Here is a 16,850-nt window from a genome sequence, read left to right as displayed (position 1 = left end):
TGTCAGCTGCAGCTTTTTCAAATACAGCGTATTTTTTTGCCTACAATTAAAATTTTTATTCCATATTACTACCACTGGGAAAAATTAAAATGGAAGGGATTAAAAGTTGGTAGGCATGAGTTTAGTATAGTAACGGAATTGAGTTTTGCAGAATTGGTCTTATATTATGTCTGTGAAAGAACATGAACCCATTATACAACCATGCAATCGGTGTCTTCATTAAAAAACAGTGGTAGGTATTTACAATTAAATGTATAAAGCAAGTGTTGCATACTTTCGTTACAAGTTTGAACATTTATATACAAACTTTATTGAGCCATATATTCTGTGCCACCAGCCGCTTAAGGTTAGAACGTTATCTTTGAGTTAAACGATAAATACCGTATACCACTTTCTTTTATAAAAGAACCTTTTGCATTACTGTTAAAGAAGGCTTGTGCTTCACCTCCGAGACTTAATAGTGAATTGATGAAGCAATAGCAGTAGAAAATAGTTAAAGTTCCTTAAAAAAAGAACATAATAAATTTTTTATCCTAGAATTCCTGGTTTTATTTTTAAAAAAAATTTCGACAAATGGTACTGCGAATAGCAAAAGAACAAATAAAGAAAAGGAGGAAACTTCGAACATTTTAATAAATATAAAACACTTTAGGTTCTTTGAAGGTCTTATGTTTAAAATTAACACATGACCATAACATTTTACATCATAAACTGAAATGTGTTATCGCGTTCTTTCTACCACTCCTGTCGTAGCAGAGAATCGGGTATCTAAAAGTAAATAAACTTACAACTTACTTTCTTTTTCCGAACGGCTGATAAGCAACAAAAAATACAAAATTGAGATTTTTATATATTTGACATTTTCGTATCATTTTATATATTGACATATCTTTCTCTGCTTTCTGAATTTCTCTTTTAGCGAACAGCATTAGCAAGTAAAAGAAAATGGTTGTCATACCACCTCTATCGCGAAGCGTTATTTGACGTTATTTTTTTTAATTACATGACAGTTTCAGGGGTGAAAGCGAGACGGAAACGAGGAAAGGCTGGTAGTTAAACCTTTCCAGTTATAGCTAGTTTTGGGGAGGAGTTTACTTATTATTTTTTTAACAATTTCAGCAATAACTACTTTATCTTGGAAAAGAAGCAGTTTTATATATATGCCAGAATTATAAAAGAAATCTTGATAGTTACAGATATTTCATTTTTTTCGAAAAAAATGCTGGAATGAAATGTTTTACGTACCAGGTTTTTCTNTCTCATTTTATTCGATACTCCGGCGTATGAATAAAGGAAGAAAAAAAACAAAGAAAAAAAAACAAAGATACCAGCACACAGTCAGTCAAAATAGAAGTTAGTTTTTAAAAATTGAACCCCTTATTACCAATAAGGAAATCAAAAATGGATACATCAATCAGGTCAGCCAGCCTCTTTGTATTGTTGTAGAGTTTCTGATTGCGAACAGCATCACAGTAATCATCGTTGGTTTCCCAGGCTGCTTTTCGACGTTTGTGGTACGTCCTTTTCCACGGATTCTTCCAAGATTTACGGCCACTGAGTTGATCGGGTGGCAGATAAGCCGCAAGACTACCTTCAATATCGTCTGGTTGGCCACAAATGGCGTGTCCCGTGTCACAGTAGTAGCTGCACTGTCCGTGGAAACAGTAATTCTGAGCTACGGATAAAACAAATGCAAAATAAAATATTCTGCGTGACTTTTGTAAATATTAATTGAATCCTTAATATTAATTTTATCTCCTGTGTAGTTTAGTAAAGTATCGGAATTAAGTTTTGCAGAATTGTTCTACCGGAAAGTTTTGTCCGTGAAAGAACATGTCCCATTATACAGCGATGCAAGTGGTGTCTTCATTAAAAAGAAAAGTGGTGGGGTGTTTACAATTAAAAGCATGTATCAGATGTTGCGTACTTTCGTTTCAAGTTTTAACATGTTGTATATACAAGCTCTTTTGCGCCATATATTCTGTGCCACCAGCCACTTAAGGCTAGAAAGTTACTGGTGAGTTAAACGATAAATATCCTACCACTTTCTTTTAAAAAAGAACCTTTTGCATTACTGTTAAAAAAAGGCTTGTGTTTTCACCAATAGAACTTTCCGAGACCTAAAAGTAAATTGATGAAACTATCAACAGTAGAAAATAGTTAAGGCTCTTAAAAAAAGAAGAAAAAACCTTGCTGTAAATTCATTTGATTGATTCATTCATAAATTTTTTATCCCAAAATTCCTGGCTTTATTTTTTTTTAAAAAATTTCGACAAATGGTACTGCGAATAGTAAATGTGCAAATAAAGAACAGGAATAAATTTCGAAAATTTTAAGGAATGAAAGACACTTAAGATTTTTTGAAGGTTATGTGTTTATGCGTTAAATAAACACATGACCTTAACATTTCACACTATAAACTGAAATGTGTTATCGCCTTCTTTCTATCACTCCCGTCGTAGTAGAGAATTGGGGTATGTAACTTAACTTACTTACCCTCTAAGTAAATTAACTTACCCTCTTTCTCTGAGCGATAGAAAAATTAACGCAAGCGACAAAAAATACAAAATTAATATTTTTATGTATTTGGCATTTTCGTATGATAAGCTGCACAAAAAAAAAAATTTTTTTCAATAATCAATTTCGTTTTCTCTGCTTTCTGAAATTCTCTTTCAACGAATAGCATTAGTAAGAGATAGAAAATGATTGTCATACCACCTCTATCGCGAAGCACTTAACACGTTCGCGCCGGGGTGACCCACTGGTGGGTCACGCTAGATTGTCTCATCCTGGCAGCGCACCGGAGTAAAAACTGGTACCAATAAATTTCATTTTTTAGTTTTTTTCCGGGAATAATAAAAATCCATAACTACCAATTGTTTTTAACGGATGCAATATTTATATTGAATTGCTTCTCCGCCATGATAAATTTCCTTACAGTGAATTGTTATTGTTGAGAATAGATTAACTCCTCCCGAATATTATCTAATATTGAAATAGTTCTTCTACCAGTATTTTCTCTTTTCCCGGTGTGAAAGTGTTAAGTTATTTTTTCAATTGCATGACAGTATTATATCTTAGATATTTCCAAAATTAAATCGCACAGCTTATCGCGTACCAGATATATAAATTAAAATATGCTCTAAAAGATGTACGGGGACATTTTCCGACATTTCTTAAATAGCAAGATGATTCCTTTCTTCCTCAAATTATTTTTTTTCCTTCAAATTTTTATAAATTACTTTATTAATTGCCATTAACGTTTGGAATTTTTTCCAGATTCAAATTAGACTTTCTCATAATTTTTGGGGAATATATTTCCATTTCCCCACCTGCGTTGTTTAATTCAACAATTTCAAACACTATTTCAAAACTATAACAAACACTATTTCATTTGATAAGTTTTAAATATATCTTTTTATTTATTTTTGAAGTTTCACTGAACGTTTTACTAACATTTAGAACAACATTCAGAAACATTCATTTTTAACAATATTCATTAACTTTTCTGAACACAGTGGTCGCAGCGTCTTATAAAAAATAAAATAGTGGTAGGAAAAATTATAATATTTTTGGATGAAACAACATATTTTGGCTACTGTGGCGTGTTAACAATTTAAGTGTAAAATGTCCAACTCTGTTTTACCTTTAGATCAAATATTACGCTGACACGTTTTCGCTAAAATAAGAAAATTACAACCCCTTCGCAACACCTTTTTCTTATTTTTCGCATTGCTTTGACTTTTACTATAGTATTCTAATTTTAAAATTAAAGTAAACATGTAAATTAGCATAAAACTAAATTTACGTTGCATAAAACATTAAATTTGCGTCAATGTTGTTGTTTAAAGATCAGTTCATATAAACTTATACGTTTTTTGTAAATTTGTACAGTCAGACAAAAAAAAATAAACTGAATTAAAAAATACTATTTTTAAAAAAAAATCTGTAGTTTTCGGAGCAAAACTAATTTTAAGAAATCCCCACACTAGAATTGGAAACCTGCAAATGATGTCATAATCGGTAAATCGTGGCATTTATCAATTCAGAAACCAATTAGATTCGACACAAGCGCGGTTACAGATATCCAATTAAATCTAATTCAAAGCATATGGTTAGACGTAACCACTTTACTTCTCGAGTTGCAAATACACAATTAGGTAAGATCAAGTACTTGTATACATGCAACGAATTTTTTTTTTTTGACCTAGTGTAATAGTTTTGTCCTACCTGGCGAAATGAAGAAGGTTTTCAGGAGATCGTCATCAGCCACAGCATATATTTCTGTTGTAATATTCAATATTCTACCGATAACTGGAGGACATCGTCTGAAGCCAAGAATTCTATAAATTTTAAATATTAAAGTGTTAAATAGTTTTAATATTGGAATCAACACATATTTAACATTCATAAAGAGAAGATCATAAGTTGAGTTCTTCATAAGTTACATATTTTACGTAAACGAAAAGCGCTTCTTAGACATTCTTTGGAGGCAAAAGTCTTGTAAGCATAACGCAGCAGGTTCGAAATTTAGTTTGGAAAGTCAAAAAATATGATTTTCGATAACATAGATACTTAAATTTCACATTGCTATTAACTTCGTTGGAATAAACTATATTTTATTATGAAAAAAATTAGTTGGGAGAATTAGTATCGTGGCAAATGTAATATTTAGTGTAATGTATAGTACGATATATGCGTAATGTTCCGTCACTATAGAATATGTTCCGCCACTTTAGAATATATAAATATTTTTGAAAGAGGAGACTACAAACAAATATAAATTCTATTATAAGAATAGTAGCAATTATGAAGAATTTAATCAGAGAGAACATGAAAATTAGTTTAATTTTTATCATGAAAAAAACTTTAAAAATACGGACTAATGAAAAGAAAAAAGAAAAAAACAGCTTAGTACAATTATTGGCAAGTGCTACTTCCGGTCATTTTTGTTGTAATCTTTCATCATATTTCTACTTTTTTGCAGTCTACATTTCCATTTTACTACATATTAAAAATATTTATATATTAATCCCTAATTTTGATATCAATATATGAAATTGATATCGATACATGGAATATTAATATATTTAAAAACCATGGAAAAATTTTTCACACATTTATATCTCAAAGAAATTTATGATTCCCACTCAAATGTTAGAATATTAGAGTAAATAAAAAGGCGTTTTTATTTACTCTAATATTCTAACATTTGAGTGGCATTTTTCCTTCAATAAACGGCAAAATGGTAACAGTAATTCAGACGATTTAAGTGCCACACTACGGAGAAAAAAAACTTAGAAAATGGTCAATTTGATGAATTTATAGTTTTCTTTAATTATTTTACATTGTTTTTTATGAAGTTCTTTGAAATCGTTTGGTTACTTTTTTTTTCGTTCCTTGAAATGCTTAGATGTTAATTCTTCAAGCGCGTCATGTGTTAATGAAGACAAATGTACATTTTGTGAAGTAAATCATAATTGTTTTTAAGTGTTTTAATTTCTCACCATTTGTTTTGGTTCATAAATTTGTTTCATGTTTAATAAAATGCAATTTTATACGGAAGGCATGGGCTATCACTCGTTTTAAATTAAAGATATTTCGAGAAACGTTAGTAAAGTAAATATTTTCTTCTCTTTGTTTTTAGTATGAGCTAAACTTGAGTAAATAAACAAAAATATGAAAGAAAGACTTGTTATGAGTGATTGAACTAAAATCTAATATAAGAGACTTGGAATTCATAAGAAACTCTAAAGTTTTTGCATAAATGCACAATATCAAAAGCATTTTGAAACACTAGCATAAATTAACGCATTCCTATCTTTATCCAATAATTATTTTTGGAATAAAGCAAGAAAAAACATATTTTTAAAACTAGTCACACACAGGAAAGTATTTCATTACTTCATGTTATAAATATAATCATCGTTCATGATATAATCGTATAGAAATATGCAAAAGAAAGTGTCATCGGCACTAAATTATGATGATAGCGTGTTAACTATTTAAATCTACTGTATCGACTGATAGTTTGAGTTACCAGAGAAGGCCCATTGGGCTCGTTAGGCTAGAAAAACTTCTTAGAAAAGTGTCGTGATGACGTACGAGTTGATTGTCCTTAAATATTAAAGTGTATGCCAATATCTTTATTCGATAATTAGTCTTGCGAATTTGATCTTCCTTTTTTTTTCCTTCTACAAATATCTCGTAGCAGACGATATAAGAATAATGATTCTTACGATTAATTTATGAATTGCATGTGCTGGGCCAATGTTAGAGGAATTGAATAGATGGTAGCATATGTTTCTTGAGGGGAAAACGTTCTCTCTCGTAGTTTAAAGCTTTATCTCAAGCTATTAATTAATTAATTTATTTATTTTTTAATTTTTATTTATTTATTTTTTTGTTGTTTGCTCGTTTTAATTTTAGTACTTCTCAGAGCTAAAAACTACTGAATCACATAGCTACATTTTTATTACTTTTATAATCGATGGTTATGATACAGATAGCAATTGTAGCTTAGGTTTCTAAACTACTTATAAATATACCCTTCATCTATTTTCAAAACCTATAAGAAGTCCCGTACTAGTATGTCTGAGAAAAGCAGTAAATGTTGTTTCATATTTGGAAATTATTTAGTAAACGTTTTACAGTACTATTCGTGTTCTTAACTATTTTTATAATTAATGTGTTCTTAACTAATTCCATATCTGATGTATGTTCTTAACTAATTAGACATTTAGTTTTTAAGTTATGTTAATATCTAACATGTATTCATAACTGTTATTTATGATTGTTAGCTCAATTGCTTAGATTATCAATGCTCTGTACTCTAATTATAGAAATAGCCCTAGGAAGAGCTAGTGCTCTTTACGCTAATTATAAACATAGCTATAGGAAGAACCAGTGTACGCTGATTATAGGAATAAAAGCTACAGTATTGTAAAAATGAATAGTGTTTCTCCACTATTTTTTTAATATATAAAAAGTTACGGCAATGCTGCATTGTCTAAGCTCTTAAAAAATTTCAAAAATTTCGAATTATTTATTGATTTTAATAATTTTCTTCAAAGTCAGAAATTCTCAAACCTTTTCAAGTGACACCACACTCATATGATATTCGTCTGCAATATTATATTTTTTTCCTACTTGCATTATTTACCACATGTGTGGAAGATTATGAAGTAGAAACTATTTAAGTGGTAACTAATGTAAGTGGTAGTAAATGCAATTTATACCAGGTTTGATTTGTTTTAATGCATAAGAGGCTCTCTCGCTTTTATCCTTTTATATGAACTTATACTAAAAAATCTACTCTAATACTTCATTTGTAAAATTATAAATGAATATTAAAAATAATATATGTATTTAAAATGTTAATAATAATAATAATATATAACATATTAATAAATATTAATAATATAATAGAAAATAGAAATAAGTGGCTATTACTATCCGTACACGAAGATATTGGGAATTTATTTAGTGTAATAGGTGAACATTGCGAAACTTTTCAAATCGTTGAGTAGATCTTGATATAGTTACACGTATTTCTTTTTTGATTTCCATTTTCGAGAGATATTTGTTCTTAAGAACAGCAATTGCTTTTCTTAAGAGCAGGTAAATTGATGCCAGATTGGCACTTGTAGGAAGTAGAAAAGGAAATGAGAAGCCTTATATATTTTTCACTAAGAACGGGATACTCACACTTAACGTACATCAAAAATTCTGTCAACTCTATCGTGAAACTTTTTTTTCCTTTGAATAACTTACTATTAATAGATTTCATTATACTTGAAGCCATAGACACCTGGCAACACCCCTAGTCTCATTCCATGGAGCCTAGGAGTTTGGCGACACTCACTTAAGGAACTCCTTATTCTAGACGAAAAAACTCGTGAAGTTGCGATTGAAATATAACTGAATTGTGATAGAAAAAATCTCACCAAAGTGCAATTTAAAAAAAAGTTCAATTCAAGCTGTAAGTTCATTTTAAAACTTAGATAATTCTTTATGGCAAGATGGTGTAAATTGTTTAAAATGATATCTTTAGGCAACTAAGCCAATTAAACGAACGTTTCTTATTTATTTATTTATTCATATTTTTAGCGAAGGAGATTCGAAAAAATACTTTTGTTTCAAATTATACCCTTAGGCAGCTAAGGAAATTCAATTGTGGCTTGTTATTTTTATTTATTTATTCATTTATTTTTTGACGAAAGAGCTTAAATACCTTTGTTTAAAATTACGCCTTTAAGCAACTAAGGTGATTAAACTGAGGCTTTTTATTTTATTTGTTTATTCATTTTTTGACAAAAGAGCTTCGAAAAAAACCTTTAATTTTATAATAAACTTGATCTAAGCTTATTTATTTAATAGAAAGTGTATGTTAATTCAAACAAAATTTGTAGTTAGATGATAATAAAATAGACATTAATTTTAAATGTGTCATTTTTTTAAGAACTGTGCGAGCTATATGAATGTAGTAACACGAGTATTTTTACATAATTTATCACAAATAAAACAAAGCAAAGTATAAAGTAAACCTCTGTTATAAAAGGTAAATATATATAAAAGGGAGAGACTATTTACCTGTCCAGGTGGAATGCTGCAATCTCGCTGTTGTGTCGTTCAAAGTCAACAAAATAGAAGTGGTTTGGGAGTGTTTCTTTGTTTCGATCAAATCTGTCTGACGAAAAGAGAGAATCTGTCATTTGCTTTGATTAAATTCTAAGTTTCTTTTGATAACACACTCTATATATATAGTTAAATATAAAGATTTTGATGCTCCGATTTTAAAGCATAAAACTTGCAGAACTTTTATCTTAAACTGAAACTTTACTTTACCTGGACCATACGGTCCTTGGAAAACTTAAAATGTAGTATTTATATGGTAATAAAAATTTACAGAACCCCTTATACTTACTTTCTCTTTAGTACTCAGAGTACGAAACGATGGCTTTTCCAACTAAGATATAGAGATGCCAACTGCTCCGGACACGCCATAATAAGATAAAAAACGATGAACTACTAACTAAAATTTGCAAATAATGGACTAATTTTACTTACTTTTTTAAACGGTGTAGCATAACTTAACAGTGACCAAGTTCAGAGATGCCAAATGCTCCAGACACGCCAAAATAATTAGAAAAAACGGTAAATAACCACGAAGCAAATTTTGCAAATATTTTACTATTTTTGCTTGCTTTTTTAAATGCATAGCATAACATAATTACTGTAAAATGATGAATTTTATAAGCCAACAAATTATTTAGAAATAGTGGTGGATAAAAATCTACTAAATTGAATTTATTAAACCAAGAATCCCAATTGATAAACTACCACTTTAAAATATATATTTGCTGTCCGGAGCAAGTTGGCATCTCTGCTAAGTAAGGAAGCTTTAGGGTTTCATTGTTTAACACTTTATAAAATATTTTACAAAAAGCGTTATAGTTGGAAGCCCTGATTTTAAAGAACTATCAGCTATTTAATTTTTTTATTTTATTTTATAACCGTCGTTGAACAGCCGACCCAATTTAATGGGTTTACGGCTACTAATGTTCAACTCCGTAGTCTTGTAATTTTGAACCCAATCCAGAAGACAAGGGAACTTCTAGATCGAGTATTGAGAGAAATTTGCCTTCGTGGAGGACTTTTTGATGGAGCTGACCCGCATTTGTGTTACATAGATAGGAAGACCACGAGAACCTCACACGGTTAGCCTGACGGGGGCAAGGGGACTCTAACCCATGATCCATCTACCACTGAGGATATTTCACGTGCTCAGCCATTTAATTGGCTTAAAGAATAGTTCAAATTCAAACGGTTAATAAGTCATATATTTTAACAATTCGTTTTCACCTGGAAGAATTTCTCCACTGGTCAAGAAACTTATGTTTTGATAATTAAATTGATTTTGGCCAAAATGACATATAAATCAGCCTCTTTACATCTGACATTGCACATCCCAAACGCGGCCGGAAAATTGTTTTGAATAAAAATCCCTTCAATTTTAATTCTTTATGATATTAATACATTGATTTTGTTACCACTATGAAAAATATTTTCTGAAGACTTCGCAGTTGCTGAAAAGTATGTTTAGTGTGGTCAATAATACGATACACTTAATTTCTTACTAATTTTTTTCCAAAGACTCTAAAGCGAAAAGAATTTTATCAAATAAAATGAAACAATAGTAGCAGAGATGCCAACTGCTACGCTCCGGACGCGTATTGAAACCCTTTGCACTCCGATGTCTCCGCTGAGGCACCATCAACAGTCACCATTTTAAAAATAAGATGCTTTACATCTTAATAATTAGCAACCACAATATTATAAGAATTTTAAAATTGTATAATAATTGTATATATGTTGTGTAATTTTAATGCTGCAGTGCTGATACTAAATCAATCAATATTTCAAAGTATAACATCAGAGATAACAACTTGTTTCACTCTGCAAAACGATATTTTTAAGTGGTAGCAAAATTTAAGTTTTTTTTAGTTATTTTTCATTTTAAAGAATTTTTCCACCTCTACATATCGAAAGTTTAAAGTATCATATAAGATGCAACTTAATAGCAATTATCTCGCGGTGACATTTTTAAAGAGTAGACATATTTATCCTTATTCTACAAGTTTTCCTATTAAATTCGCTACCAATTTATTAAAGCTTTTGCAGAAACTGGATCCTTATAATAGTCTTTACGATAGCAAATTTTAACCTAGTCAAAATTTAAATATATTTTTGAGTAAGACAGTTTTACGGTAATTGTTTTACTACAACTTGAAAATCCGTTTTCGGAAACATTGAAAATTGGCAGGTATGCTAATATAATGAATATATCGCATAAAAATAAATCAAAACTTACCTCATTGGCTTCATCATTGCTTGACTCCCATCATAAAATGTAATGATTAATTTCAACTGAGTCCCACCAGCTCTCTCTTCTAAAAAAAAACAATAAATTTCATTCATACTGCGAATTAAATACTTTTGCTGATGAATAGTGTTTAGAAATACAATCTGTACAGTGCGCTAAAGAAAAAGATCACACAGATCAACATTTGATCTAATGATCTAGGATTCATTCTTAATGGTTCAAAGGGGTAACCTCAATTAAGCTGATTAATGAGTGCAGACGATATTTTATGACATTTTAAGTCAAAATCAGACACAAAAACTTACTTTCTTTGAATAAAAATACGGATTCGGATTTCTGACCCCTTGAATATAGGGAATAGTCGCAATATGGGAAATATTTCCCCATAGTTTGGACGGGAGAGTAATCGTAAGTTTGGACCCCTTAATGTAAATTTTACTGTTTACGTATTTCACCATATCTAGATAATTTCTGAAGCGAATTAAAAAAGATTAGCTCACAATTATTAATCGTTTATCCAAAGATGGTTCTATGAAAATAAATTAATTGCAGTAAATATTTATTATCTTCTATAATTTTATTAAATAATTGTCGAAAAAAGTTTAAATTATAAGGTTAACAATTTTTTAGGCCACTTAAATTATGTAATACAAAATTTGAGCGATATCGTTTAAATAGTTCCTGAGAAATCAAATTTTTAATTACACGACTTCTTTAAAATTCAATTTCTCAAGAACTATTTAACCGATTTCGCTCAAATTATGTTTTTTTTTTCCGCCATTGTAATTTTACACACTTTAAAATGATATGAAAAATTATATGTCTCACTGTTCAAAAAAATTTCTGCTATAATTAAATAAAACAATAATGAATATTTGCCGAAAAAGATGTTTGGAAAAACGAATTTTACACGTGAGTGCAAAAAATTTTCCAAAGTTATCCGGATATGGCGACATGCGCAGAAAGTCAAATTAACGCAAATTAACATCAAGGGGTTCAGACTTTGGATCGCTCTCCTGATTAAACTATGAGGAACATATTTCCTAGATAGCGGCTTAATACTTTGGAGGTCAGAAATCCGAATTTGTTGAAAAAAAAGGAATGTTTATTCAGCGAACGAACGTTTTTGCGTCTGATTTCGTTACTAAAAATACCAGTTTCACTAATTAATTTGCACATTCGAGTTCACTCCCTCGAATCCTTAAGGTTGATCCAAAGATCCGATCATTAGATCAAAAAATATTCCTTTTTTTTGCGCGTGTACTGTACTAATCTTTTAATACCCAGCATTAATAAAAATTTGTAAGATAATAGAAAATAGCTAAACTTCTATAATTGGCGCGACAATGTAAAAAGAGGGAAAAAACGCATCGGTTATCTTACCAACATGAACGATTTGATTTTTTGACATTTCTACTAGTAAGTTTTGCACCAATGTATCGTCTTCTGTGTACAAGTCCTGGTCACTAATATCCAAGTGAAACATTTCCATGAGGGTCAAGTTTTTTCTGAACACAAAAACAAATAATATTATGATAAAATCCTAATAAATATTTTATAAACGGATATTGTATCATCAGTAAAGTGTTTTTCTTAAGTTATAAATTTAAAAAGGTACTTATACCTATGCACACAAAAAAAAATCCTACGAGGCTAAATAACTGTATTATGTGTAGAATAAATAAAAAACATACAGTGCCAAAATAGTCGAGTTAATATTGCACCCTAAAAACTGAGGATTTTATTCATTTATTTGATAATATGGTATTTTCCTGGGCTTAAAAAATCTCAAAATTATTACAAAATACAGGAAATAATGAAACTTCAGCATGTCCAAATATTTTTTTATTTTTCGAATGAAAACATATGAATGCGCCTAAATGATTGTAACTTTTCATTTAAAGAACAGAGATGCCAACTGCCCCGTACGCACCAAAATAATTTAAAAAACGGTAAATAACTATAAACTAAAATATGAAGATATTTGGCTAATTTTGTTTACATTTTAAATGAGTGGCGAATTATATAAGCCTTCGAATTATTTAGAAATAGTGGTGAATAAAAATCTAATTAATCAAATTTTTAAACCAAGAATTACACATTAAAAAACTACCAGTCAAAAATATTTATCCGCTACGGACAGCGAATAAATATTTTCAAGTGGTAGTTTATTAATTGTGATTCTTGGAAATTCAATTTAGTAGATTTTTATCCACCACTATTTCTAAACAATTCGTAGACTTACATAATAGATCACTTTTTCCAGATATGTCATGCGAAACTTTTTAAAAAAACAAAAAATTCTGTCTAGTATTTGCAAATTTAGTTTGTAGTTATTTACCGTGTTAATGAGTAAATGGGATAAATTTCCTTTTTTAAAGTAAGAATAAGCGTAAAACAATAACCTAACTATATTTAATAAATTATCATAGTTGCTAACTTGTACGGTAGTTGAGAAAGATTTTAGATAGTGGTAGAATTACAATACTTAACCCTTTGACGGTTATGAACGAGTTCAGCTCGCAATCGAATCGTGCCTCACAATGCGCGCAAACGAGTTCCGCTCGGGAGCAAGATTTTGACCGTAATGGTTAGTAACGAGCACTACTCGCGTAATGAAATTTTTCCCCAATGCGTGCTGACGAGCTGAGCTCGTTCGCCATTATTATTCTGCATTGACTATGTTAAAAACGAAAAGTACGTAAAAACTGTTATTTATGTACTACGAATACTTTAAGAAATTTTTAAAACGCGTGAGGCGAGCTATCTACCGCATCCAGAGATGCCAACTTGCCCCGCTTTATAAAATAGTATTTCCTAGTGATAGCGAAAGTCATGTTACTTTCAGTTTAGTATTTTTCCTTTTAAGTAATTTTTTCACCACTAAATATCAAAAACTATGATAACATATAAAATGCAACGTTAAAGCAACATTTTCTACCGGTTACTCTATTAAAAAGTAGGCGTAACTGTCCTTCTCCAACGAAATTTACTACATAATTTGCTACCACTTTATTATAACAATTCCAGAAGACTGAGCAGTTGGCATCGCCAGAGAAGGGTGACATTTTCGGAAGAACGGAGGTGGAAAACAGATACCACTTTCGACTAACTGTTTGCACGTAATACTGCGCGAATTAATGAAACGAAAACTGCTCATTTCCCTGACCGTCAAAGGGTTAATGTAGTAAAATTTTTCTAAAAATTAAGCTGTTTAACAAACATAGGCTTATCTATACAGATTTGAAATATTGATTTATCGTGGTAAGTAAAACAATTTAATTTTTAAAATTCAGATTTGTACGTTAAAATGTAAATATTACTTCCACTACGAAAATAATTTCTCAATGGCCGTACAAGTTGGCATCTATAAATTACTACTTACAATAAAATCTAAAGGGTAACGGTATATTACGGCATCTATGCAGAGATGACAACTTGCTCCGCTTATAAAAACTTTTAAAAAAAATCGAGTGTAACGAGATGTAAGTAATTTTTAGTTTAGTAATTTTCATTTTAAGTCATTTTTACCAAAGGGAAAAAAACTTCTTTAAAAATTGTTAAATTTGGCGGACATGGTATTTGACATAAAAGAAAATGAATTTCAAAATTTGCTTTTTGAACTCACCCAACATCTATGTTATGGATATCCTTCATGGTGATGCGTTTGCGTTGATACTGATGACGGCCAGATCTTGTCTGGGCACCCATTTCATTCTGGAGTATCTCAACCAAGTCATTAAATGTGTCTCGATCATCATCAGGACTACGAGTGATGTTTATATTGATGCACTCTCTGATGAATCGCGATTTCAAACCCTTCTTTGAGAAAGGTTGTTTTGGTGTTGAGTAATTGGGAGTAACAGACGGCCTTTGAATAGAAAAAAAAAAATATATATTTAAGGGTGATTCTTCAAAATGTATCCATGTTTAAGAGTATGAGACACGATTTAAGAAACACTTTTTTTTTTTAATTGTTTATATAAATACAATTAATCTAGACTATAATATAACTTACGCGTTAGCAAGAAACTATATATATATATATTATATANCGCAATAAATGAAACTTATTGTTTTTTTTAACTTTCTTCGTGTTTTCTTGTATTTATTTATTTTGTTGAATATATATATATATATATATATATACGATGAAGAAAGGAATTTTTATGTTAATTAACGTAAGGAAAAAAATCTATTTTAAGCTTATTTTAACACTTTGTACTCGGAGGTTCCTCTTTGCACCATTAATTATCTACCACTCTTTCGGTTAAAATTTTTACAGTTTAATGTTTAGTAACCACTACTTCAGTTAATGCATCAACCTTTCTGAAAATAACGTTTACTCATGCTGATACAATTCTGAACAACTCCAAAATCAAACAAACACAGTTTAGAGCAAGCTGCTCTATTTATTTTTGATTCCTTTCAAGCAAAGAACTTGAAACATTCATAAAAGCAACTCCATTGCCTGCTTACCTCATTGCTCAACCAAAACTGTTCTAAAATTCCAGATGAATGGGATAGGGGCCGCTTAGCGGCCCAGGTGCCCAATAGAATCAAAACACTAGGACTAGGACTTCAGTTAATGCAAAGCCTCCACACGTTTTTTTGTAGGTAGTTCTATCAGACCACTATGAAGGTAAACCAATTAGTGAAAGAACTATTTAATATAAAATCTATTAAAAATTAGAAAGTGGTAGCAAATATATGTCTAAAAATTTGTTTCATTTATGATTATAATTGGTTTGTTTATTTGCTTGTCAACCACTACAGATTCAATTCTCAAATATATATGATAAATTTCTTTCAAGAACTTTTAAAATAGAATTTGGGTTCATGCGCACAAGTGGTTCGCTTTTTAAATAATCTGCGCAGACTACTTATAAGAAACCGCGTGGAGACTTTCTGATGTAGGAGGTGATGGTTCACCACATTGGGCGGTGAACGCTCTATCCCCTGAGCCATCTTGGCTCGCTACTATATCTTGTATAATTTCGTTCGAATTGGATAACATTATTCTAATGGATAACTGTATCCTTCTCAAGTTTCGAAAGAAATTGCTGAGTTGAGAACCAATGTGTACACCGTGTTTAATTAGCATCCACGTGACGACCTGAGTGTCGTATTTAGTCACCACCTCCTATATCAGAAAGCTTCCACGCAGATTATTTCAAAACTGAACCACTTGTGCGCATGAACCCAAATTCTATTTAAAAAGTACTTGAGAGAAATTTATCATATATATTTGAGAATAGAATCTGTAGTGGTTTTCAAGTAAATAAAACGAGCCAATCATATTCATAAATTAAACAAATTTTAAAACATAGATTTCATATTAAATGGTTCTTTCACTATGTAACTTACTTTCGAAGTGGTCTGATTGGACTACCTTCAAAGAACCGTGTGGAGGCATTAATTAATCTATATCTATGCGGTGCCTAATGTTTACGAGCGCCGTTTTAGCTATTGTCAGTGGTTTACTGTTTGATAACCGACTCAATCTTCTTCAGACTGCCCTAGTCTAATATTCCATTGACCTATATTAGAATAATACCTCTAAAATCATATTTTGAATAGGCTTAATAGTTTGTTTGTAAAACATACATGAGGTTCTCACAAGAATGTCATCAAGACCTGAAAATAACCACTCACCTCGTAGTGGGCCAAAAAAAAAAAAAAAAAATGGCAACTCTAAATAACCAGTAACTTTTTTTCTATGATAAAAGTACGCCAATACAGAAAGAATACATTTTCATTAAAATGTCCAATTTTGAATGGGGACCATTCACAATTTTGAACTTTACGAATTCATCAATTTGTGAAGGAGAGATTTAATAGTGGACTAGGAAATAGAGTTCTTTAACAATTTACGTATTTCAAAATTGTATTACATAATTAAAATGTCCAATTATTTCCCCAAATTTTTTTAATAAAGTTCTTTAAAGTCTGTACGTTTAACTAG

The 16,850-nt window shown here is 30.4% G+C and overlaps 1 protein-coding gene across 1 annotated transcript in view; it reads right to left on the bottom strand.

Moving 5' to 3' along the window:
- Positions 1-16,850, bottom strand: part of LOC107453315 (extracellular serine/threonine protein CG31145) — a gene marked incomplete in the record, with an annotated part of 32,585 nt that overhangs the window by 5,574 nt on the left and 10,161 nt on the right. Inside the window, 6 exon segments of the mRNA XM_071182101.1 lie at positions 1,385-1,675; positions 4,231-4,343; positions 8,593-8,685; positions 10,874-10,952; positions 12,269-12,393; positions 14,514-14,756. Of these exon segments, the coding sequence (XP_071038202.1) occupies positions 1,385-1,675; positions 4,231-4,343; positions 8,593-8,685; positions 10,874-10,952; positions 12,269-12,393; positions 14,514-14,756 (944 nt within the window).

This window comes from Parasteatoda tepidariorum, chromosome 6 (assembly GCF_043381705.1).
Source record: "Parasteatoda tepidariorum isolate YZ-2023 chromosome 6, CAS_Ptep_4.0, whole genome shotgun sequence".
In the NCBI taxonomy this organism is placed as follows: Eukaryota; Metazoa; Arthropoda; class Arachnida; order Araneae; family Theridiidae; genus Parasteatoda; species Parasteatoda tepidariorum.
Note: the sequence above shows the minus strand (reverse complement) of the source record. Positions and strands in the feature narration are given on the sequence as shown.